We start from the raw sequence: 24,490 nt of genomic DNA on the forward strand, positions 1-24,490 counted from the left end.
CTTCTGTACCTCTCCACCTGATGATGCAGACCTCCTTCAATTCTTTATTCTCTGTTGTCTTCTTGTTTATTTATAGTCTATTTCTGTAGTGCTGTCAATATTACTCTCAAATTGGTTTATTTGCCTGTTATATCAGATGTATTAAAAATTTACTTCATTATGATGAAACATTTTACGGTATATTTGTTGGCTCAAAAAAACAAGACAACCCCGCCCATAAGACTGGCTAACCAATAGCAATAGGCATAGAGTATTTAATCCCACCCTTTCTTCCGGTGCCTCTTTCCTTAAGCGCTTTGGAAGTTTCTTATGTACACATGTTATGTTTGTGCATGGAGCTCCCAAGTACAATAGTCCGTGTAAATAAAACGTATCTTTTGACGTTTTTTAAACTCTTTGGAGCGTGGTCTCAGCGGTGTGCGTTGTCTTGTAGCTAAATACTAAAGAGCAAAAGGGCGATTTACTATGGCTTGTCCGATCTATCCAAAGGACACACCGCAGCCCACAGAGGACATCGAATTTCAGCAAGTACTGCGTCAAATTGGAGGTAAAGAGAATATATACTTAGTAAGTGATACCGTCAAATCGGATGAGGAGGACGAAGCCAGTGGGATATTAAAGGAGTTCATTCAGGACATGTTTCATAGCGGGCGTACTGAAAACCTTGGCACGAGCCATACCACCAACAACACTAACGGTCAGATTTATTCCTCTCCAAATAGTCAAGGGGATACTACAAGCGAAAATAATGGGACATGCGAAACAGTAAACAACTGCAAGGGTTTGCCTCAAGCCCAGGGGAACGAAATACCTCTGTCAACGAGGCCAAAGGATTTAGTATTGAGTGCCAAGTCTATGGGAGAGGATAAAGGACCACCGAGGCTCAATGGGAACGTCCAAAATACCAAAACCTCAAGCATGAACAGTTGTAGAGGAAAGCGAATAATAGACCATCCTATTATAATATTCATATTTAGACAGGAGTTTTTCAGTGGCAGTGCAAACGCAATTTGCCTGAAAGAAATTCTGAAGGATGTTAGGTCACGTGCGAAACGTGGCGGTGTCCGCCCAGCACTAGTCGGGTTAATACGCTCAACAGGTGAGAGCAACGAGACGCGTGAATCAGTGGGATTTCTGGAGGGCCTGCTTCGTTCAGTGTTTCGGAAACATCCACCAGAAGCCATCTGGGCAGGGCATTTCATTCCCAAGACAGAGGATAGGATGCTGGCCATCAAGAAATACACCTGCAAAGCCATCTATTCGGCCCAATCCTCAGGTGAAATACACATTTTCAGAAGTTTGTGGTTTGTAAACCATGGGCAGTTATTTTATGCACCGTTTCATAGGCCGTATGAATTGTTTGTACTTTTATCATTTTTATAATCTTAACAAATGTTTGGCAGTAGGCATATAGCCTATTTAGGTCAGTTCATGACACACATAAGACTGGGGACATTTTTCATGCATTCGGATATTCTCACAGGCTAGCTGACTTCAGAACAAAATAAACATTAATTAAGCAATCTGCCCCATAGATTTGCTGACAAATGTTCATGCTCATTATTGCCTTTGCAGATAATTCTGAGGAAAGAGGGAACATGTTTTTAAGGCCATTCCAATGTTTGCCTTGGCCTAGAAGACACAACAGCCAGGCCAACAACACTTCAGCAAACAGGCAAAGAGGTATAACAGACATTGTCTCTCTTCCCATTCCACTTTCCATGTACATCCTTGGTGGTAAATAGGGTAGATAACAGTTCAATGTTGTTTTTCAGGTGACGCTGCTAGTGCAGAGGAAGGGATCCCTCTGAAGACTGGTGTTTTCTCCGCTGGACCCCAGGCAGAGTCCGACTGTGGTGTAACCAAAAAGGACAGTCATGATGACACTCATGGGTCATGATTTCCCCATGTCCAACTGTGGACAATTCTCAAACGTTGGTCTCAAGGAACATTGGTGTCTGTACAAGTCTGCTGTTAAGTTACATGTCTGGCACATTGGCCTTAGAATCGGTAAGAGAAGAGTTGATACATTAGCCTGTGATTATGAACAATTTGAATTTAGCGATAACTCAAGTTACGCAACTTAATACATTTAGTGTACATGCTTATCTTGTGAGGTTACGCTGTTACATAACGATCCATGTATGTTGTCACTTTAAATAATTGCCATGTAATATCTGCTTTTGTTGTTACAAAGAGCTCATCTTGAATTGTAAAACAACAATGAAAAAATGTGTGACCAACAAACACTATGACCATTTACTTCATTCTGTTCGGTAAGTGTGATGTGATGCTGTTTTCAAACGAAACACAATACCTTGCTCCTGTTAAAGCTTTTAGAATTTATTTGTTTATTTATTTTATTTTGCTCGACTTCAATTAACATTCAGCAACTAGTGAGTTTGAGTGTTTTTTTAAAACAATATAGATTTAATAGGCGCAATGAGAAAGAGTTAGAAACAATTAGAATGTCGAAAATGTGTGCCTTAGAAATTCAGTCGACAAAAAAAAATGTTGGGTAAAAAAACAACCCAGCCCTGTGTATAAAAAACAACAACCCAGCCCTGTGTATAAAAAACAACAACCCAGCCCTGGGTATAAATAAAAACGACAACCCAGCCCTGGGTATAAATAAAAACGACAACCCAGCCCTGGGTATAAATAAAAACGACAACCCAGCCCTGGGTATAAATAAAAACGACAACCCAGCCCTGGGTATAAATAAAAACGACAACCCAGCCCTGGGTATAAATAAAAACGACAACCCAGCCCTGGGTATAAATAAAAACAACAACCCAGCCCTGGGTATAAATAAAAACAACAACCCAGCCCTGGGTATAAATAAAAACAACAACCCAGCCCTGGGTATAAATAAAAACAACAACCCAGCCCTGGGTATAAATAAAAACAACAACCCAGCCCTGGGTATAAATAAAAACAACAACCCAGCCCTGGGTATAAATAAAAACAACAACCCAGCCCTGGGTATAAATAAAAACAACAACCCAGCCCTGGGTATAAATAAAAACAACAACCCAGCCCTGGGTATAAATAAAAACAACAACCCAGCCCGTCAAATATTAGTTAGTAATTGCATTATCGGTGGTTCCAAACTTCTTCCATTTAAGAATGAGTTCTTGGGGACCTTCAATGCTGCAGACATGTTTTGGTACCTTTCCCTAGATCTGTGTGTAAGGGATCTCATCCTCCTCTTCTGAGGAGGAGTAGCGAGAAGGATCGGAGGACCAAAACGCAGCGTGGTAAGTGTCCATAATTTAATGAAGCAAAAATGAACACTGAACAAAAACAACAAACGAACAGTCCCGTAAGGTGAATTACAAAACACTAAACTGGAAATAAACACCCACAAAACCCAGGTGGAAAAAGACTACCTGTGCCTCCACACAATCTCGTCTCGGAGTTCTACGGACAATTCCTTCAACCTCATTGCTTGGTTTTTGCTCTGACATTCACTGTCAATTGTGGGACCTTATATAGACAGGTGTGTGCCATTCCAAATCATGTCCAATCAATTGACTACCTCCAATCATGTTGTAGAAACATCCCAATGTTGATGATCAATGTAAACACAATTTATCTGAGCTCAATTTCGAGTCTCATAGCAAAGGGTCTGAATACTTATGTAATTAAAGTATTTATGTTTTTTATTGTTAATACATTTGCAAAAATGTCTAAAAATCAGTTTTCGCTTTGTCATTATAGGGTATTGTGTGTAGATTGATGAGGAATTTTTAGAATAAGGCTGCAACGAAACAAACCTGGGCAGAGGAACATACCGGGAGTCAATTACTATAGTGGATGACCCTAGTGAACCTGCAATAAAAGGCCCCTGAAGCAATAATGTTGTTTTACTCCATTGGTTCAATAACAAGCAGCGGCTTCAAAACTATAAATTAATTGTATTAAAACAGTGAATGAGGCGTACAAGAAATATAATGTAGCAATACATATACAAACGATTTACAGTGCAATTATACAATCCTTTAGTTTCAAATCTAAATACAAGTTAAAGTAAACCCATAACCCATTGGATTATGGTTGGATTAGTGCAACTGCTATTGTCATTACACAAAAACAAATGCTGGGTTAAAAACAACCAATTTGTAATTTTATTTAAATTGGGTTGTTGATTTTGAGTCATTGAGCTTTGATCCACTGGGTCAGATCAGAAGACTGGAGATGTGGCTTTGTGGGGAACTGGCTTTCAGATAGTTATTTTTGGCCACCTGTGAGAGTAAATGTCATTCCTATTATTCTGTTCTGTTGTATTGTCAACACATGTTAAGGTTGGGCACTGACACTTTTGTAGCTTTAATAAGGCTTACACAAGAGTATGAATTCCTTAAGTGCCTATGCATATCGCAATGTTGGGATATTTACCACTTTTGTTATATTTAAATAATATTATACATTTTATATAAAAACATGTCATGTGCAAAAATATTAAGGAAAATTGAAATTTGCAGTGTACAAACTTAACAATGGGGCGGCAGGTAGCCTAATGGTTAGAGCGTTGGGCCAGTAACCGAAAGGTTGCTGGATCTAATCCCTGAGCTGACAAGGTAAAAAATATGTTGTTCTGCCCCTGAACAAGGCAGTTAACCCACTGTTCCCCGGTTGTACACCAGTATTTCTACTTGCACATCCTCATCTGAACATCAATCACTCCAGTGTTAATTGCTAAATTGTAATTACTTCGCCACTATGGCCTATTTATTGCCTTACTTCATTTGCACATACTGTATACATATTTTCTATTGTGTTATTGACTGTACGTTTGTTTATCCCATGTGTAACTCTGTGTTGTTGTTTTTGTCATACTGCTTTGCTTTAACTTGGCCAGGACGCATTTGTAAAAGAGAACTTGTTCTCGACTAGCCTAACTGGTTAAATAAAGGTTAAATTAAAAATTTAAAAGGCTGTCATTGTAAATAAGAATTTGTTCTTAACCGACTTGCCTAGTTAAATAAAGGTTAAAAAAAATTACAAAAAAAAAAGATGAACATGAATGACATTTACTCTCACAAAAGGGCCCAAAATAATTCCCCCAATAGGCCACACTTTTCGATTAATTTAACCATCTATTGGGTTTTTATTCACTTTTATGCTTGGTTTACCCATCAGATGGGTGTTATTGGGGGCGTGGCTTTCAGATAAGTATTTTTGGACAGCCATGAAAGTAAACTTCATTCCTGTTCATCGTGATGTTTGTACACTGCAAATATAAATTTGCCTTAAATATTTTTGCACATTACATATTTTTTATATACAATTAATAACATTATTATTTAAATATCATAAAGGGGTAACTATCCCAACATTGGGATACACATAGGCACTTGAGGAACTCAACTTGGGTAAACATCATTAAGCTACCGAAGTGTCAGTACTCAACCTTATCATGCGTTGACAATACAACACAACAGATTAACAGGAATTACTCTCACAGCTGGCCGAAAATAACTATCTGAAAGCCACTTCCCTACTAAGCCACATCTCCAGTCTTCTGATCTGATCCGGTGGATCATAGCTCAATAACCCAACTAAGTGTCCCAACTGGCTGGGTCAAATATAACTCAACGTTTGTTCTGTCCATTATTTACACAGCGCTGGGTTGTTGTTTTTTACCCTGGGCTGTTTTTTTTACCCTGGGCTGTTTTTATACCCAGGGCTGGGTTGTTGTTTTTTATACCCAGGGCTGGGTTGTTGTTTTTTATATCCAGGGCTGGGTTGTTGTTTTTTATACCCAGGGCTGGGTTGTTGTTTTTTATATCCAGGGCTGGGTTGTTGTTTTTTATACCCAGGGCTGGGTTGTTGTTTTTTATATCCAGGGCTGGGTTGTTGTTTTTTATACCCAGGGCTGGGTTGTTGTTTTTTATACCCAGGGCTGGGTTGTTGTTTTTTATACCCAGGGCTGGGTTGTTGTTTTTATTATCCAGGGCTGGGTTGTTGTTTTTTATACCCATGCACTGCAGATATGAGTGAAATTGTGTAAAGTAACTCCATCACACTGTATAAAGCTATGATAAATTTTTTGATATTTTTACTGAAAACAAGACAAAAATACCAAGTAATCTTTTGCAGTGTGACTCCATTAAATGTGTGTGTGTGTGTGTGTGTGTGTGTGTGTGTGTGTGTGTGTGTGTGTGTGTGTGTAGATTAAACATGAACGGGCCAAAACGGACATGGCAGCAGGTCAAAATCAAATACAAGAACATTCTGCAGAATGGTATGGTCCCTGACTAATATTTAACAAAGCACAAGCATATATTGTACCCAGAAGGTGCCTGCTCACACATTGTCTGTACTGTTTTAGCAGTGAAAAAGAATACCCACAGACAAGGCACGGGTGGTGGGTCACCAAAGGCTGACCTTACCCCAGCAGAGGACATGGCCTTGGAGCTAAATAAAGGCAGGCCCGTCTTAGAGGGGATCCCTGGGGGAAAGAGACGAGCATAGGTTCCTCCCAAGATGCCACCCGCTTCATTCAAGGTATGTCCTTCCATCTCTACATGGGATACAACCACATTCATATTGAATCAATTTGGACTGTCTGACTTTGGTTTACCTATTGCCTTGCAGTGCCTGGCAGCACTGTGTTCCTGTTAGAGCCACCAGCACAAGCACCAGACGATGCTGATCCAGTGAGTACTCCATCAAAGGCATACTGTAGGCCTGGCATGTCTTGTCTACTAGCTTCAATATGAATCCGATTAAATGTGATAGGGTGAAGGCCCCAGTGCAGCAGCAACAGCACATGATGGAGACGATGATGAGGAGGAGACCATCTCTCTGGATTCCAGAAGGCATGAGGTATCATGTTAAGACTGTGAAAGTACTATTTACTCTACAATGGTGAGGAGTCCTCATCAAAATAAAAAAATCTAATTTCTTTTACAGGACCCAGATGCTATACAGTGGGAAAACCAGCCTGGCAACATAGTGCGTATTAATAAAAGGACACCACATCCTGCCAAATTCCAGCTGCGCTAATTGTATTGTGTTCACAGAGCTCACAAGCTATCAGAAAGTTGTATGGCAACCACCTCCGGCGCCAAATAGAACTGGCAGACATAGACATTCAGTACAAGAAGAAAAAGATGGAAAATCTTGCACTGGAGTCCAAAATAAAAAAGAGGACAATTAGGAAACTGGACCTTGAAATAAAAAAACTTGAGAGGGAGGTGAGATATGCCTTCAATGTACACTGTATGCTAACTGTAACACAAATGTATTAATCATTATTTTTCTTTCCTCCCCCAGCTCCAAGAAGATGACACAGCTCAAAATAAAAATTAGGTATATTCTCGTAAAGTCAAGTGAGCCATGACATATGAGCTCTTATTGTGAGCACACAGGACGGTGGCATCTTTCTAAGGTTTTTTTATTTTCCCAGCAATCAGTACAACCAAGTCATCGTTATAAGGCATCGCCCTCTTTTGCCCACCCCCAGCACCAGGTGTGGCCACTAGCCTATATGAAGGCCCAAAATTGTGTGTTCCTTTCTGCTCTGACAATGGCATGCCCATTCGTGCGAGATGTGGTGGATGAAGAAGCACTTGTGCTGAGGAGAGCCTTCAGGCGAGAAAGGGTCTTCAGGGACCGGTTGGACCCACTGGCCTTCCCTGATGACCATCTATATGAAAGATACAGGTTTTCTGCAGATGGCATCAGGTATCTATGCAGACTACTGGGTCCCAGGATTAAGCACCGCACTGCACGGAGCCATGCACTGAGTGTGGAGCAAATGGTTTGTGTGGCCTTGCGCTTTTTGCTAGTGGAGCCTTCCTGTACTCAGTGGGGGATGCAGAACAGCTGAACAAGGCCACAATTTGCCGCACAATAAGGAGTGTGTGTCTGGCTATCAAAGCATTAGCAGATGTCTTCATCTCCTTCCCTGGCCACAGAAGACTCTGTGACATCAAAGAGGAGTTCTATAGGATTGCAGGTAAGAGGATCTACAAATTACAGGACAACTGTTAACACATAGTAGGATACTCATTACTTTGTGTGACAGGTTTCCCCAATGTCATTGGTGCAGTGGACTGCACACACATAAGGATAAAAGCCCCCTCAGGTGCCCATGAGGCCGATTTTGTGAATAGGAAATCCTTTCACAGCATTAATGTTCAGGTGAACATAACTTTTTGATATTGTCCATTGACGAACACTCTGCATTGCCAGTGATGTGCATTGATTGGTGTAATATTCCTCATCTTATGATTTCAGATGGTCTGCAATGCTGACTGTGTGATCAGCAATGTTGTGGCAAAATGGCCTGGCTCAGTCCATGACTCCAGAATCTTTCGGGCCTCTGAAATCTATCAGTGCCTATCACAAGGTAAGCCACACAACCCCTATTTATAACCATCATGGCTGTGTCAAGAATATCACTGTGTTTATGAGGTAGTAATGATGAGATTTTGTGTTGACAGGTGAATTCTCTGGTGTGTTGCTGGGAGACAGGGGGTATGCTTTTCTCCTGACACCTTTCACAGACCCCCAGGAAGCACAGCAGGCCTACAACCATGCCCATGCCAGGACCAGGGCCAGAGTTGAAATGACCTTTGGCCTCCTGAAGGCACGCTTTCACTGCCTTCACAAATTAAGGGTCAGCCCTGTTAGGGCATGTGATATTACTGTGGCTTGTGCTGTCCTCCACAATGTGGCCTGCCTGAGGAAGGAGAGGGCCCCCAGAGTGCCACCAGCCATGGACTGGGACAATCCGGCAATCTTCCCTGATGACGACAGTGGTCGGCTGCTGAGGGACCAATATGTGTTGAATTATTTTAGTTAGTATGTGTGCTTTCAATTTTGGTTAAATATGTCCTGCGGTGGCAGAGGAATTTGGGTTTTTTGGGTTCGTTTTTGACGAATTTGGCCTCTTATGATGTTTGTGCGGTATACTGTGTGTAATACAAGGCTGCAGGGAGGCTACTGCATCCATTCATTTGTCTGTTCAGTTGATGTGTATGGATTTGTCCTGCATTTATTTTAGTGTGCAGACATGCAGGGTGTGTTATATACAGACCTTTGAATGTGTATGTATCATTTTGTATAATATGCTTGGATTCTGTGCTTTCCATCTTGTAGAGTCACTGTGACTTCAGTTTCGAAAGGAGCTGATGGTTTACCTGCTTTGTTTTGTCCTTATTCAATAAAGGAACATAATGTTACACATTGTGTTTTTATATTCATATGGAATGTGTATTTGTTTATATGACAGAGTACTAGGGCCACACTGAAGAAAAGGATAAAGTCATAAATTTATGAGGCTGGTTCTTTCTGCAGAAAAGCTACATATTGTTTTTACAGTTTTGATACTTATGACAATGTGATACTTAATATTCTGGCACATCAGCATGTCTTTGTTTATGAAACCATACTGAAGTACAATTTCACGAAATGCCCCACATCTGTCATTTTAACAACTGTCCTCCTTTAAAACAACTGGTTACAATATTATGACTTGTTTTTTTCCCTCTGTGGCCCTAATATTCTATCATTTTATATATAGCCTTATAGTCTATGGGAAACTGTAAATTATCTAATGATAGCAACATCATCTAAAAATCATTTTTTATCCAAAATCATTGAAATTAATGATCACAAACGTTTAAATAATAACAGTGGGTCTAGTTATATGTGATAACAATGTATAGTGAGCAGTGAAATAACTATTGGTTTCCATTTGTGGTGACTGCTGACTGACATTAGGGATGAGATTAAATAGATCCTGGAATTTAGCCTGGTCTGGAGCAGGCTAGCTCCACAGAATAAATCTCCATGGTAATTTATACCATAACATATCCTCCTGCCCCCTATCCATCTTTAGTGCAACCGGATTACGGATCAATTGAGCCAGGATCACCAAGATATCCTGGCTTAATCCCTTATCCTAGTTTTGTGCAACAGGCCCCAGGGCTGGGTTGTTGTTTTTTATATCCAGGGCTGGGTTGTTGTTTTTTATATCCAGGGCTGGGTTGTTGTTGTTTTATATCCAGGGCTGGGTTGTTGTTTTTTATATCCAGGGCTGGGTTGTTGTTTATATCCAGGGCTGGGTTGTTGTTTTTATTATCCAGGGCTGGGTTGTTGTTGTTTTTTACCCAGGGCTGGGTTGTTGTTTATTTATATCCAGGGCTGGGTTGTTGTTTATTTATATCCAGGGCTGGGTTGTTGTTTTTATTTATACCCAGGGCTGGGTTGTTGTTTTTATTTATACCCAGGGCTGGGTTGTTGTTTTTTATACCCAGGGCTGGGTTGTTGTTGTTTTATACCCAGGGCTGGGTTGTTGTTTTTTATATCCAGGGCTGGGTTGTTGTTTTTATATCCAGGGCTGGGTTGTTGTTTTTTATATCCAGGGCTGGGTTGTTGTTTTTTATATCCAGGGCTGGGTTGTTGTTTTTTATATCCAGGGCTGGGTTGTTGTTTTTTATATCCAGGGCTGGGTTGTTGTTTATATCCAGGGCTGGGTTGTTGTTTTTATTATCCAGGGCTGGGTTGTTGTTGTTTTTTACCCAGGGCTGGGTTGTTGTTTATTTATATCCAGGGCTGGGTTGTTGTTTATTTATATCCAGGGCTGGGTTGTTGTTTTTTATATCCAGGGCTGGGTTGTTGTTTTTATTTATACCCAGGGCTGGGTTGTTGTTTTTTATACCCAGGGCTGGGTTGTTGTTTTTTATATCCAGGGCTGGGTTGTTGTTTTTTATATCCAGGGCTGGGTTGTTGTTTATTTATATCCAGGGCTGGGTTGTTGTTTTTATTTATACCCAGGGCTGGGTTGTTGTTGTTTTATACCCAGGGCTGGGTTGTTGTTTTTTATATCCAGGGCTGGGTTGTTGTTTTTTATACCCAGGGCTGGGTTGTTGTTGTTTTATATCCAGGGCTGGGTTGTTGTTTTTTATATCCAGGGCTGGGTTGTTGTTTTTTATATCCAGGGCTGGGTTGTTGTTTTTTATATCCAGGGCTGGGTTGTTGTTTATATCCAGGGCTGGGTTGTTGTTTTTATTATCCAGGGCTGGGTTGTTGTTGTTTTTTACCCAGGGCTGGGTTGTTGTTTATTTATATCCAGGGCTGGGTTGTTGTTTATTTATATCCAGGGCTGGGTTGTTGTTTTTATTTATACCCAGGGCTGGGTTGTTGTTTTTATTTATACCCAGGGCTGGGTTGTTGTTTTTATACCCAGGGCTGGGTTGTTGTTTTTTATATCCAGGGCTGGGTTGTTGTTTTTTATATCCAGGGCTGGGTTGTTGTTTTTTATATCCAGGGCTGGGTTGTTGTTTATTTATATCCAGGGCTGGGTTGTTGTTTTTATTTATACCCAGGGCTGGGTTGTTGTTTTTATTTATACCCAGGGCTGGGTTGTTGTTTTTTATACCCAGGGCTGGGTTGTTGTTTTTTATATCCAGGGCTGGGTTGTTGTTTTTTATATCCAGGGCTGGGTTGTTGTTTTTTTATATCCAGGGCTGGGTTGTTGTTTTTTTATATCCAGGGCTGGGTTGTTGTTTTTTACCCAGGGCTGGGTTGTTGTTTTTTTATATCCAGGGCTGGGTTGTTGTTTTTTATACCCAGGGCTGGGTTGTTGTTTTTTATACCCAGGGCTGGGTTGTTGTTTTTATTTATATCCAGGGCTGGGTTGTTGTTTTTTATACCCAGGGCTGGGTTGTTGTTTTTTATACCCAGGGCTGGGTTGTTGTTTTTATTTATATCCAGGGCTGGGTTGTTGTTTTTATTTATATCCAGGGCTGGGTTGTTGTTTATATTTATATCCAGGGCTGGGTTGTTGTTTTTATTTATACCCAGGGCTGGGTTGTTGTTTTTATTTATATCCAGGGCTGGGTTGTTGTTTTTATTTATACCCAGGGCTGGGTTGTTGTTTTTATTTATACCCAGGGCTGGGTTGTTGTTTTTTATATCCAGGGCTGGGTTGTTGTTGTTTACCCAGGGCTGGGTTGTTGTTTTTTTATGTTTGAATACTTATTGTACCAACGTATTGCCAAGGTTCGTGCAAAGTGAAACTTGAATACAACTGTAGTTCTGAAATAATTGGATGGTGAAACTTGCATCATGTTAACCAAGAAAGCAAGGTGAAGCAAAGTCAGGCCAAGAGACACTTTTTTTTATTTTTAAAGCAGTAGGGATTTAGAATTAAATATGGAGTGTATAGTTAGGTGATGATATCACGTCCCCCAAATACCTTCAAAAGTATTCGACAAAAATCATTCATTCTAAAAACACATCATCATTTTTTCTAAAGAAAAATCCACCCCTCTCGAACGGATAAAAATGTTGTCTCCTATAACTGCCATTTCCGTTGCCCATGTCGCAAAGATTTTTTTTTGCGACATTGCTTTTTGTCGAAATCTGCCTAACCTACCTTTAAGGGAACATTTTGACATTTGCTGTATGGTTAGTGAGAAAGTCCATATTGCAAATGTACGGTCCCTTACTAGACGTCCGAAAACGTTTGTAAAATTTGCGGACGGCGTCGGGCCGAGCGGCAGGGCCGGACCTACCGGGAAGTCATCAAATGAACTTTGTCGGACATTCGGTTTCCGTTTTATAAAATAATCAAATTTTGGTCATTTTTCCGCTGTCCCGGAAAATCCCACAAGAGGGCATAAGCAATCATATTGCTATTGGACAAAACATCACGAATCACGACGGGGCCTTATCTCGACAACGGAAAATATTTCGAAGCCGAAACTTGGTGAGCGTAGGTTTGGCATAATGGGCAGTTGGCCCCGAACAAGATGGCGTCTAGGCCTCAACGTTTTTTGAGTTATGGCCATTTTTCTGGGATTAAAGGTCCAAAATGAAAATAGGGAAATTATTTTTCCACTTCACGTCAAAGTCAAGGAGCCTCCGGTGTCAATAAAAAAAGAACCAGCCATTTATCTATCATCATTTAAGAGAAATCGTACAATGACAGATTGGTGATGTTCAAAGATAGGTGTTTTTTTTTTCAACGGTTACAGATCCAGTTGCAGGGTGTTCATACGAATTTGGTGTCAGTTTGTATCAGTTTGGTGTCAGAATGATATCTAATTGACAGATGGACGGTGACTTGCTGGTGACTCTTGTCCATTTGCAATATGTTTAAACAGTGAGGTACCATCACCAAAGTGACATTCTGAAATCAACCCTAACGAGCGATTGAGATGAACCAGAATCACTGCCCAGCCATCCCGAGTTCATCGGGCCAGTCAATTTCGCATTCCTGCAGGATTTTTATAGCATGACAAAATCGTGATGGTACATGCCCATTGAACCATATTGCAAATGCACAGTGACTTTGCAAAAGTGAGAAAACATAAACAAATGGACATGATGAAGTCAACACAACGAGCGATGGAAAGGAGCAACTATCACTGCCAGGCCATCCCGAGTTCATCTGGCCAGTCAATTTTGCATTTCTGCAGGATTTTTGAGCATGTCAAATTTCTTATGGTAAATGCCCATTGAACCATATTGCAAATGCACGTGCACTTGCAATATGATTCAACAGTGAAAAAACATCACAAAATGGACATGATGAAGTCAACACAAGGAGCGATGGAAAGGAGCAACTATCACTGCCAGGCCATCCTGTGTTCATCAGGCCAGTCAATTTTGCATTTCTGCAGGATTTTTGAGCATGTCAAATTTCTTATGGTAAATGCCCATTGAACCATATTGCAAAAGCACAGTGACTTTGCAAAAGTGAGAAAACATAAACTAATGGACATGATGAAATCAACACAACGAGTGATGGAAAGGAACAACTATCACTGCCCGGCCATCCCGAGTTCATCAGGCCAGTCAATTTTGCATTTCTGCAGGATTTTTGAGCATGTCAAATTTCTTATGGCATTTGGCCCCAAAAAAAGTGACTTTTGACTTTGACTTTTGACTTCCTATGAAATCATATTGAAAATGGACAAAACATATTCCTTATGCGCATGTAATTTTTTTTAAAAATAATATGATAATAAAATTGGACAAAAGTATATTCATACAGTTCTTACACATGTGTAATTGACAAAAAAATCGAAAGAATTTCGAAAAAAACGGTCCAGAAAGCACTTTTTTAAGGGGTGATAAGTTTTTGCCAAAAAATCATTTTTTCAAAATTTTGCTTTTGGATGTTGACTTGGGTTACATTTCCAATATGAAAAACCAAGGTGGAGCGGATTCACCACCTGTTGGATTTTTAAAGTGTTACAACTGGCAATTGCCATATGGCATTTGCAATACACTTTGCATGAATCAACGCCGAATTGGGTGGTATTGGACAATGTGTATATGGTTTGTCCGATGCCAATGACTTCCCATTCATTTTTGTCCAATTCAGGGGGGTAATTCCCTTACATGATGACAAAACCGGCTCCGAGCGTGCATCCGTGTGGGCCATCGTTCGCATGTTGATTTGTCTATCCCACCAGACACGTTCAAGACATGCAGGTTAAAATACCAAAACAGCTGTGAAACAACTACTGTATATTCATTTGGGGAGAAACAAATCTAATTATATTTGTCACATGCGCCGAATACAACAGGTTACCTTACCGCGAAATGCTTACTTACAAGCCCTTAAGCAAGAAAAAATAAATCAAAAACGAAAGTAAAAAAAATAATTATGTAACATAACAATAACGAGGCTATATACATGTGTACCAGTATTGAGTCAATATGTGGGGTACAGTCGTGTCACGGTAATTAGAGTAATATGTACATGTAGGTCGAGGTAAAGTGACTATGCATAGATAATAACCAGAGAGCAGCAGCAGCATAAAAAAGGGGTCCGGGCAAATAGTCCGGGAAGCCATTTGATTAACTGTTTATTTTATTAAACCTTTATTTAACTAGGCAAGTCAGTTAAGAATACATTCTTATTTACAATGACGGCCTAACAAAAGGCAAAAGGCCTCCTGCGGGGACGGGGGCTGGAATTAAATTAATCAAATAAAATACAAAAAATAGGACAAATGACACATCACGACAAGAGAGACACCACAACACTACATAAAGAGAGACCTACAACATAGCATGGCAACACAGCATGGCCGCAACACATGAAAACACAGCATGGTAGCATCACAACATGACAACAACATGGTAGCAATACAACATGGTAGTACCACAAAACATGGTACAAACATTATTGGGCACAGACAACAGTACAAAGGGCAAGAAGGTAGAGACAACAATACAACACGCGAAGCAGCCACAACTGTCAGTAAGAGTGTCCATGATTGAGTCTTTGAATGAAGAGATTAAGATACAACTGTCCAGTTTGAGTGGTTTTTGCAGATCGTTCCAGCCACTAGCTGCAGCGAATTGCAAAGACGAGCGACCCAGGGATGTGTGTGCTTTGGGGACCTTTAACAGAATGTGACTGGTGTTGTATGTGGAGGATGAGGGCTGCAGTAGATATCTCAGATAGGGGGGAGTGAGGCCTAAGAGGGTTAAGCAGTCTTACAGCTTGGCAGTAGAAGCTGTTCAGGAGCCTTTTTGACCTAGACTTGAAGCGGTTAGCTGATACTTTAAATACCTATCCAGGCATTGTAAGATCTGGCATGCGTCCCATCGCCTTGGCCGAGGAAAGCACTGTCTGCTGTCTACTTCTAGTTTCATGCAAAGAAAATTGCACCAAACATCTTAGCTATATGTAAAATTGTGCGACTAAGAACTCCTTGGCAATAACGTCAATAATAATGATTGATTTCTTGATTATATTAGACAAAGATTATGGATATACTGACAAGATACATTTCTGTCTGCCCTAACAATGGGAGTCATTGTCCTCGAAAGAGGGAAGAGGGCTGTCTAGCTCTTGCCTATCCTTTCTTTGGATTGGTGGATACATGTCAGTATTATAATTATTTTTTGAATATTCGATTATAGTTGTTGATGTCAACTGCCTGGTTTCAATGGAGAGAGATGCTATGCTGCTAGCTTCATACCATGAATATGCATAGCCAACGCCGATATAAAGTGATTTTTCTCAAAGTTGCCAGGATGTAACGTTCCCTACTTATATCAATAAATAAATTTGCACATCCATGTTATTCAATCATGGTACCCACACTGCTCGCGTGCGCCAACGAGTGTCCGCGTTGCCAGGCGCTAAAATAGAAGTTGCTTCTATTTGTGATGCAGAACACGATGCAAGTCCTGCCTCTCCCATCTCCTCATTGGCTTTTAGAAGCATATGCCCACGTGCCATCTCCTCATTGGTTATACCCACGTGGGTGATTGAAAGATGAACTGAGGTTGGTTGGCCGTTGTGTTAATACACCTTAGATGCCAGTCGCCATATGAAGTCGCAAGAAGAAAAGCCTGGAAGGAGGAGAGATGACTAGAAAGGATTTGGTTGACCATTTTATGTGTGGATTAATTGTCGGAGTAGAGGACCTTGTGCATTTCAGGTAAAATAACTCTATGTTTATATCCCAGGACAAATTAGCTAGCAACAGCAGGCTAGCTAACTAAATAGGACAAATTAGCTAGCAACTGCAAGCTAGCTAGCTAAATTGTCATAAATGTTTAATGCCTTTTGACCTGTCCCCAAATTAATATAATTGGTTCAGAGTGTTACGGTTTTCTTGCGGTGAAGGAGAGGACCAAAATGCAGCGTGGTTAATTCGATACATCTTTAATGAAGATGAACCACGAACAATACAAAAACAATAAAAGTAACATGAAAACCTAAACAGCCTATCTGGTGCAAACAAACACAGAGACAGGAACAATCACCCACGAAACACTCAAAGAATATGGCTGCCTAAATATGGTCGCCAATCAGAGACAAAGATAAACACCTGCCTCTGATTGAGAACCACTTCAGGCAACCATAGACTTTTCTAGAAAACCCCACTATACCACAATCCCAATACCTACAAAAAACCAAGACTAAACGCACCACATAATAAACCCATGTCACACCCTGGCCTGACCAAAATAATAAAGAACACACAAAATACTAAGACCAGGGCGTGACAGAACCCCCCCCAAGGTGCGGACTCCCGGCCGCACACCTAAACCCATAGGAGAGGGTCCGGGTGGGCGTCTGGGACGTGGACCCCACTCCAACAAAGTCTTAGTCCCCTTGCATCGCGTCCTTAGATTGGCGACCCTCGCCGCCGACCTTGGCCTAATAACCCTCACCAAGGACCCCACTGGACTGAGGGGAAGCTCGGCACTAAGGGGAAGCTCAGCACTGAGGGGAAGCTCAGGCAGGTAGTTGGCTCTGGCAGATCCTGGCTGGCTGGTGGTTCTGGCAGATCCTGGCTGACTGGCGGTTCCGGCAGATCCTGGCTGACTGGCGGGTCTGGAAGATCCTGGCTGACTGGCGGATCTGGAAGATCCTGGCTGCTCCATGCAGACTGGCAGCTCTGGCTGCTCCATGCAGACTGGCAGCTCTGGCAGTGCTGAACAGGCGGGAGACTCCGGCAGCGCAGTAGAGGAGGAAGGCTCTGGCAGCGCTAAACAAGCGGGAGACTCCGGCAGCGCAGAACAGGCGGGAGACTCCGGCAGCGCTGTAGAGGAGGAAGGCTCTGGCAGCGCTGGACAGGCGAGGCGCACTGTAGGCCTGATTGCGTGGTGCTGGCACTGGGCCGAGGACACGCACAGGAAGCCTGGTGCGGGGAGCTGCCACCGGAGGGCTGGTGCGTGGTACTGGATAGACCGGACCGTGCAGGCGCACTGGAGCTCTTGAGCACCGAGCCTGCCCAACCTTACCTGGCTCGATGCCCACTCTAGCACGGCCGATACGAGGAGCTGGTATGTACCGCACTGGGCTATGCACCCGCACTGGAGACACTGTGCGCTCCACAGCATAACACGGTCTGTCTAGCCCCCGGTAAGCACAGGAAGTTTGCGCAGGTCTCCTACCTGGCGTAGCCATACTCCCTGTGAGCCCCCCGCCCCTCATATCCACCCGAGCCATCACCTGCTCACTCAGCTCCTGAAACTGATCCCACTTTCCCTTCCAAACACCCACCTGCCTACTCCATCCACTGACACCTCCTCCTCCCTCCAGCCTACTGTGCATACTATGGGGTAATGATCACTCCCTACTGTCGACTCCTCCCATACCTCCCACACACAGATTCCTGCCATCGCACTAGATACCAGAGTGAGGTCCAAGGCAGACTCTTTCCCTGTGGCTAAATCAATCCTGGTCCCTCGTCCATCATTCAGACACACCAGATCCCTTGGCCATTTCCATCCATCCGTTTGCCCCCCAGAGAGTGTGGTGGGCATTAAAATCCCCACACCACATTACCTTACTTCTATCCTGGCCCTCCAACCTCTCCAGCACTTTTAGGTTCAATATCTGACAAGGATTATCTACTGAACAAAAATATAAATGAAACACGCAACAATTTCAAAGACTTTATTGAGTTACAATTCATATAAGGAAATCAGTTAATTGAAATAAATAAATTAGGTCCTGATCTATGGATTTCACGTGACTGGGCAGGGGCGCAGTCATGGGTGGTCCTGGGAGGGCATAGGCCCGCCCACTGGGGAGCCAGGCTCAGCCAATCACATTGACTTTTTCCCCACTAAAGGGCTTTATTACAGACATAAATACTCCTCAGTTTCAAGTTTACCTCTTTAGAGCGAACACTCACAGGCAATCCTGTTATCGCCCCTTTAATCCACTGCTTGAATGGTGCAGAGGGTTGCCTCGCTTCTAGTCCTTAGGAAACTTGCAGTATTTTGTTTTTATTGCTGCACTGCCGGAACTAGAAGCATACCCACAATAACATATGTTAAACACAAGTATGTGACCAATACAATTTGATTTAAAACTGTTGCTCTCCTCAAACTTCCTTTTCTACTTAATCCCCGCTGCCATAGACCTCTTGCTCCCATTCAAACCCCTGCTCAATTTCTCTACTGCTTTTGTTTTGTTTTCTCTTTCCTACTCCCTTCTCCATCACAATTGCCTACAATCTCTGACCCAGTCACAGCCGTGCCGACCCGTCGCCAGTTTGATTGTTTGCTTACTCCCTTTCAACCCGAAAGACTGATACGTAAAGCAAAAGTGCTAGCGCCAGCACCGTACCAAGCGGATACTCCCTTCGTATAACCAAAGATCTCCATCCGACACAACTCCGATATTTATTATGTTATTACTGTGTCCAAAATACCACAGTCGAATGCAGTTTCAAAGCTGTAATATTTTTTCTGTAAGGGGCGCTAGGGGGCAGAAAAACAACGTGTGTAGGACAGGTAAAATAACTGATTCATTCGAGACTGGCAGAATAGAAGCCGGTTTGTAGATAAAAAAATAAATACCGAAATTATGTTTTAAATATTCTAGCTAAGAATACAAAATATACAGCCCATTACAATTATTTTATTCATCACTTTTCCTACCCCTATCCAAGAATCAGGATGAGATTAAATAATTGACAATGACGACGAGCTGTAATTTCATCAGGCACTATCTAGGTATACCTAACTATAGGTTTTTGGAAAGGGGGCTTTCATTATTGAACCAAAAATATTTTTCAACAGACAAGTGTCCCGCTGTTGTGGACAACTGACACATCTACTGTACTTTCAAGGTGTTGATGTTTTATAATTTCATTGGCACTAACTGAAACGGTATAACTTGGGTTCGTGGAGTTAAGAGGGGGGCAATAAAGAACCAACCATGATAACGTCTGCCGGTAAGCAGTAACATACTAGCAAATGTCAGCGTTTTGTAAAAGATTGCTAACGGTAGCAAGCTAGCATCCATTGATTTAGCTGAGTCACATAGCTAACTGGCTAGCTGTCTACCCAGTTTACAGACTTTTAAAACTCACAGTTAGCTAATTTAGCTGCTGTACGTTAACACATGTTAGCTAATTACCTATGTGGCTGGATAACAACTTTATTCCTATCATATTGTTTCATGTCTATAGTCGCCATTAACGTTAGTCGTTGGACAATGACGTTAGCCAGATGGCTAGCTAACATTAGCTAGGAATTTACCGACCGCGTTGGTTAGCTGCTGACGTTACCTAGCTGTGCCCTGGCAAACTAACGTAGTTAGCTAGTTTCTAATGTAATATTTTCATAGCCCGGTAAACGGGCGGCATGTAGCCCAGCGGCTAGGATTTCTAGTCACTCCTGCTCCTAGTAGCAGTGTTGGGCCAGTAACCGAAAGGTAGCTGGGTCGAATCCCCGAGCCGACAACGTTTAAATCTGGCCCTGGTCAAACTCGGAAGGGAAAGGGGAGACTTAGTCCAGTTATTAAATTGAAATGTGTCGATTAAGACACCTCTCTGATTTCCGAGGGGTTGGGTTAAATGCGGAAGACACATTTCATTTGAATGTATTCAGTTATACAACTGACAAGATTTCCCCTTTTCCCTTTCGAGTTTGACCTGTTTAAGCTTCACATGAAACTTTTCTATGTCAGTCATAAATGAGAAGGTTAACGTTTTCTGTCTAACCTAGCTAGCTACGTTACATACACTGAAGTGCATCAGGGTTCACACACACATCAGGGTTTATCCATGATGTTGAAACTGACTACACACATCATTTGATTTTTAGCTGGAATCATCTCACTGCTGGATGAGGAGGAGCCCCAACTCAAGGTATCATGAATTTAAGCTTGTTATCCAGTGAGAATACACCAGTGGTCACCAACCATGGACCTAGAGAAGACGAAAAGTCTTGTACAATAACATTAAAGACCATCATAAGTAGCTAGTTAGTGGAAGCATTCATTAGTGCTGGACAGTAGCTCTCCTGGACCATGTTTGGTGACCACTAACATTCCTATTGACTTGGCAATGATTATTCTTGACTATTGTTTGCGTAAAGTGTCTTAACATTTGTAAAAAAAAAATTGCTTGTAGGAGTTTGCTCTGCACAAGCTGAACTCCATTGTCAATGACTTCTGGGCTGAGATATCGGGATCTGTTGACAAAATGTAAGTTTTTAAACAAGGGGGAAAAAACCACAAATATTTACATGGTCAGTTTAAATTGGCAATATGTCACTTTTTGGGCAACCTGACCAAATTCACTTAACGTTCTGTTTTTGCTTATTTTAACTTTTGGTTTTGTACACCAGCTTCAAACAGCTGAAACAACAATATTTTTGGTTATGTAAAGTATTTTTCACAGCAGTTTAGATGATACATTGATTCTCTACACTATAGCTAACTTAGTTTGTCACAAACTGAAATTAGGCAAACTGCTTAAACTAAATAATCAGGAAATGGCGGAGCGATTTCTGCATAGTGCAACTTTAATTAGAATAAAGAAATTACTCAAGGGGGGAAAAAATGTATTCTCTCCTCACAGCGAGGTCCTGTATGAAGATGAGACATTTCGGAGCAGGGCGTTTGCTGCCTTGGTGGCTTCCAAAGTGTTCTACCACCTCGGGGCGTTTGATGAGTCGTTGAACTACGCTCTGGGTGCAGGAGACCTTTTCAATGTCACAGACGACACTGAATATGTGGAGACCATTATCGGTGAGTGATGTCACAACTGCATGTTTTGGTATCCACAAGTACTCCATCTTAGTACTGACCTCAAGGGCTTGATGCTGATGCTGATCCACAGGCTTACCTTTTTAGTTACATTACACATAGTCACCTCCAACAATGTTCAATTTATGTATACCCACTGTTGCTAATTTAGATATCAACACACTGATGCATGCCACTAATCATGGCAATTGATAATTCCACAGCGGTATACAGTAGTTCTTTGATGACCTCTGGTCTTTTCCCCGTAGCCAAATGCATTGATCACTACACCAAGCAGCGGGTGGAGAACGCCGAGCTTCCTGAGGACGAGGAGAAGAAGAGCATCGACCCCCGGCTGGAGGGCATCGTCAACAAGATGTTCCTGCGTTGCCTGGGCGACCATAAGTACAAGCAGGCCATCGGCATTGCCTTGGAGACTCGACGCCTGGACATCTTCGAGAAGACTATCCTTGAATCGGTCAGTGGCTCCCGGGTCGTCTTCTGAACACATTCTGTTTTGGTTCCACAGATTGTTTAATTTGGCGCAACTTCTACTTAATGTAATAAATACAAAATTTGCTTAATGAAAATCCACAGATCCACGACTTTTGGTTTAGCCTACATTTTATTTAAATGTTTTTGTTGTGGTTTAAAACAACAAGACATTCAGTAACAACTTACATTTTATGTTGAGATCCTAACCCTCTTCCTTTTTGTCTTGTACAGAATGATGTTAGTGGCCTACTGGCCTACAGCCTGAAGGTCTGCATGTCACTAATGCAGAACAAGAAGTTCCGCAACGAGGTCCTCCGAGTGCTGGTCAAGCTCTACATGAATCTGGAGAAGCCTGACTTCATCAATGTTTGCCAGGTAACGGGAGAAAGCACACTTCAAATTGGGCTCTGATTTTTAAAATATCCATTCAACTGCCTGCAGTTTGGTGGTGCGATGGTTATCTGATTTCACAATCTGAAACAGTACCATCCTGATCCAGTGGAATTACATAGTCATTCAATAGCGAATTTCTTTGAAAATAAACAGTCACATGCACACGTTATTGTTAAGGGAGGTTGGGGGGGGGGGGTGAGAAACTGTGCATAATGAAATGAAAAGATCCACTAAATATTGTTCACCTTAAATCTAACGATGCTTCTGTCTGAGGTGGATCTTTATCAGGTTGCATGTGCCCAAGCCCACACGTGTTACCAGCAGAGGCAGTCACTTTGAGGCTTGACTACAGACTATTGCTCTTCATTCCTCCTCACCCCACCCGAATCTCTTTTTGATTACTGCAATTCAGCTTTTAGTTGCAAATATGTACAATATCAAATAAACCCATCTTACTAATACGAGGAAGGAACCACTTGACCACCATGCATCACACTCAAACTCTGTCTCTCTTTCTCCTCCACAGTGCCTGATCTTCCTGGATGACCCACAGGCGGTGAGCGACATCCTGGAGAAGCTGGTGAAGGAAGACAACCTGCTGATGGCCTACCAAATCTGCTTCGACCTGTACGAGAGTGCCAGCCAGCAGTTCCTCTCCTCCGTCATCCAGAACCTGCGCACCGTGGGCACGCCCATCCCCGCTGTGCCTGGCTCCACCAACACAGGCACTGTGCCCATCCCAGACAAAGACAGGTGCGTGAGGATGAGGGTGTAGTCACAGGGTGAGATGGGTAGGTTGGGGAAAGATGATGGGAAAATGTGAAGGAAATGTAGTAAGATCGGTGTAGGTGAAATATCTTGACACATCACAGGTAACTACTGTGATACAAAGTTGATTTAGCCAATATGTTTTAAAAAATGTCTCAGTGACGCTATGGAGACGGACGACAAGGCCAGCAGCTCCCCTGCAGGAAAAGCTGCAGACAGTGTGAGTAGCTCTACTTGGTGCTTCTTTATGGCCATGCAGAGATGCTGTCAATTTTAAATAACTGTTCTTGTCACCCAAATGAATGGGTCTTCCCTTCCTCTGCTTGCATAGAAGGACGAGCCTAAGGACCAGAACGCGAAGATGATCAAAATTCTCAGTGGAGAAATGGCCATCGAATTTCATCTGCAGTTCCTCATCCGGAACAACAACACAGACTTAATGATTCTCAAGAACACAAAGGTAAAGGATGCCATTATGAGTATTAAACAGGCTATGTATTGCATGTTACATAGGCATATGACATGTACTGCATTATTAAAACGGCTTTCACAATTATTTTTGTTGTTGCTTTGTCTACCTAATCCAGGATGCAGTCCGAAATTCGGTGTGTCACACAGCCACGGTCATAGCCAACTCCTTCATGCATACGGGGACCACAAGTGACCAGTTCCTCAGGTATAGCCACTATACTATAACATCACCAGCTATAGCATAAACACATAGAGAATATCACTTTCTGTTTTGCCAGCACACTTCATAACATACCCTCCAGGAAGTCTTATTTATATATAAAAAAAAAATCTATATTTATATTCCGTTGTGTTGGTGGTAATGTGGTACATTCTATTGGTGTGAGGCAGACCTGGCTTCTGAGTATTTTCAAATAATGTGGCTGAAATCAACTACTTCTACTGGAAGTATTTCAAATAATTCTTATAAATAGCCTACTATTATTTCCAAATGCATTATTTCAAATACTCCTAGGACCTGGGTTCAAATGCATCGGAGTACTTATTTGAATTTGTATGTACTCTCTATTAAATACAATTTTCTAATAAATGCTTATACTTCACAATTTTATATCCAAATACATTCCAATATTCAACTACTTATATTTTCTCCTAAAAAATATTTGAGTATTTAAATAATAAAAATAGTTTTTGGCTGAAGCCTGGTGTGGGGATATAAAGGGTTAATGCTGTGTGATGGGATTTTATTCATTCTTTCAACAGAGAGAACTTGGAGTGGCTTGCAAGAGCCACCAACTGGGCCAAGTTCACAGCCACAGCCAGTCTTGGTGTCATTCACAAGGTAAACTTTTAGCGGAAACTATTTAAAACATAAAA

The 24,490-nt window shown here is 41.8% G+C and overlaps 3 protein-coding genes across 4 annotated transcripts in view; all 3 read left to right on the forward strand.

The window, feature by feature from the left end:
• The first annotated feature begins 264 nt into the window (after nt 1-264).
• Nucleotides 265-2,362, forward strand: LOC115109031 (uncharacterized). Of its 2 annotated transcripts, XR_003860467.2 has the most exons (4): nt 265-1,276; nt 1,576-1,683; nt 1,776-2,010; nt 2,198-2,247. XR_003860467.2 is itself a non-coding variant. In XM_029633578.2 (3 exons), the coding sequence occupies exons 1-3, from the start codon at nt 466-468 to the stop codon at nt 1,898-1,900; spliced, it is 1,044 nt and encodes a 347-aa protein (XP_029489438.1). In that variant the 5' UTR covers nt 265-465; the 3' UTR covers nt 1,901-2,362. The 2 variants fall into 2 exon arrangements, 1 of the variants encoding a protein (XP_029489438.1); XM_029633578.2 differs by having other exon boundaries at nt 1,776-2,362.
• On the forward strand, nt 2,259-8,876 carry LOC135564490 (putative nuclease HARBI1). Its single transcript, XM_065009537.1, has 9 exons — nt 2,259-2,276; nt 6,180-6,250; nt 6,338-6,513; nt 6,604-6,665; nt 6,748-7,205; nt 7,285-7,320; nt 7,418-7,969; nt 8,251-8,362; nt 8,457-8,876. The coding sequence occupies exons 7-9, from the start codon at nt 7,901-7,903 to the stop codon at nt 8,816-8,818; spliced, it is 543 nt and encodes a 180-aa protein (XP_064865609.1). The 5' UTR covers nt 2,259-2,276; nt 6,180-6,250; nt 6,338-6,513; nt 6,604-6,665; nt 6,748-7,205; nt 7,285-7,320; nt 7,418-7,900; the 3' UTR covers nt 8,819-8,876.
• Nucleotides 8,877-19,515: 10,639 nt separating this feature from the next.
• The window catches only part of psmd1 (proteasome 26S subunit, non-ATPase 1), a 63,779-nt gene continuing 58,804 nt past the window's right edge, over nt 19,516-24,490 (forward strand). The window contains 11 exon segments of the mRNA XM_029633576.2: nt 19,516-19,688; nt 20,563-20,606; nt 20,871-20,944; nt 21,321-21,490; nt 21,757-21,965; nt 22,214-22,357; nt 22,902-23,128; nt 23,303-23,363; nt 23,475-23,603; nt 23,731-23,819; nt 24,377-24,455. Coding sequence (XP_029489436.2) covers nt 19,673-19,688; nt 20,563-20,606; nt 20,871-20,944; nt 21,321-21,490; nt 21,757-21,965; nt 22,214-22,357; nt 22,902-23,128; nt 23,303-23,363; nt 23,475-23,603; nt 23,731-23,819; nt 24,377-24,455 — 1,242 coding nt within the window. The 5' untranslated portion in view covers nt 19,516-19,672.

Source organism: Oncorhynchus nerka, linkage group LG25, assembly GCF_034236695.1.
Source record: "Oncorhynchus nerka isolate Pitt River linkage group LG25, Oner_Uvic_2.0, whole genome shotgun sequence".
In the NCBI taxonomy this organism is placed as follows: Eukaryota; Metazoa; Chordata; class Actinopteri; order Salmoniformes; family Salmonidae; genus Oncorhynchus; species Oncorhynchus nerka.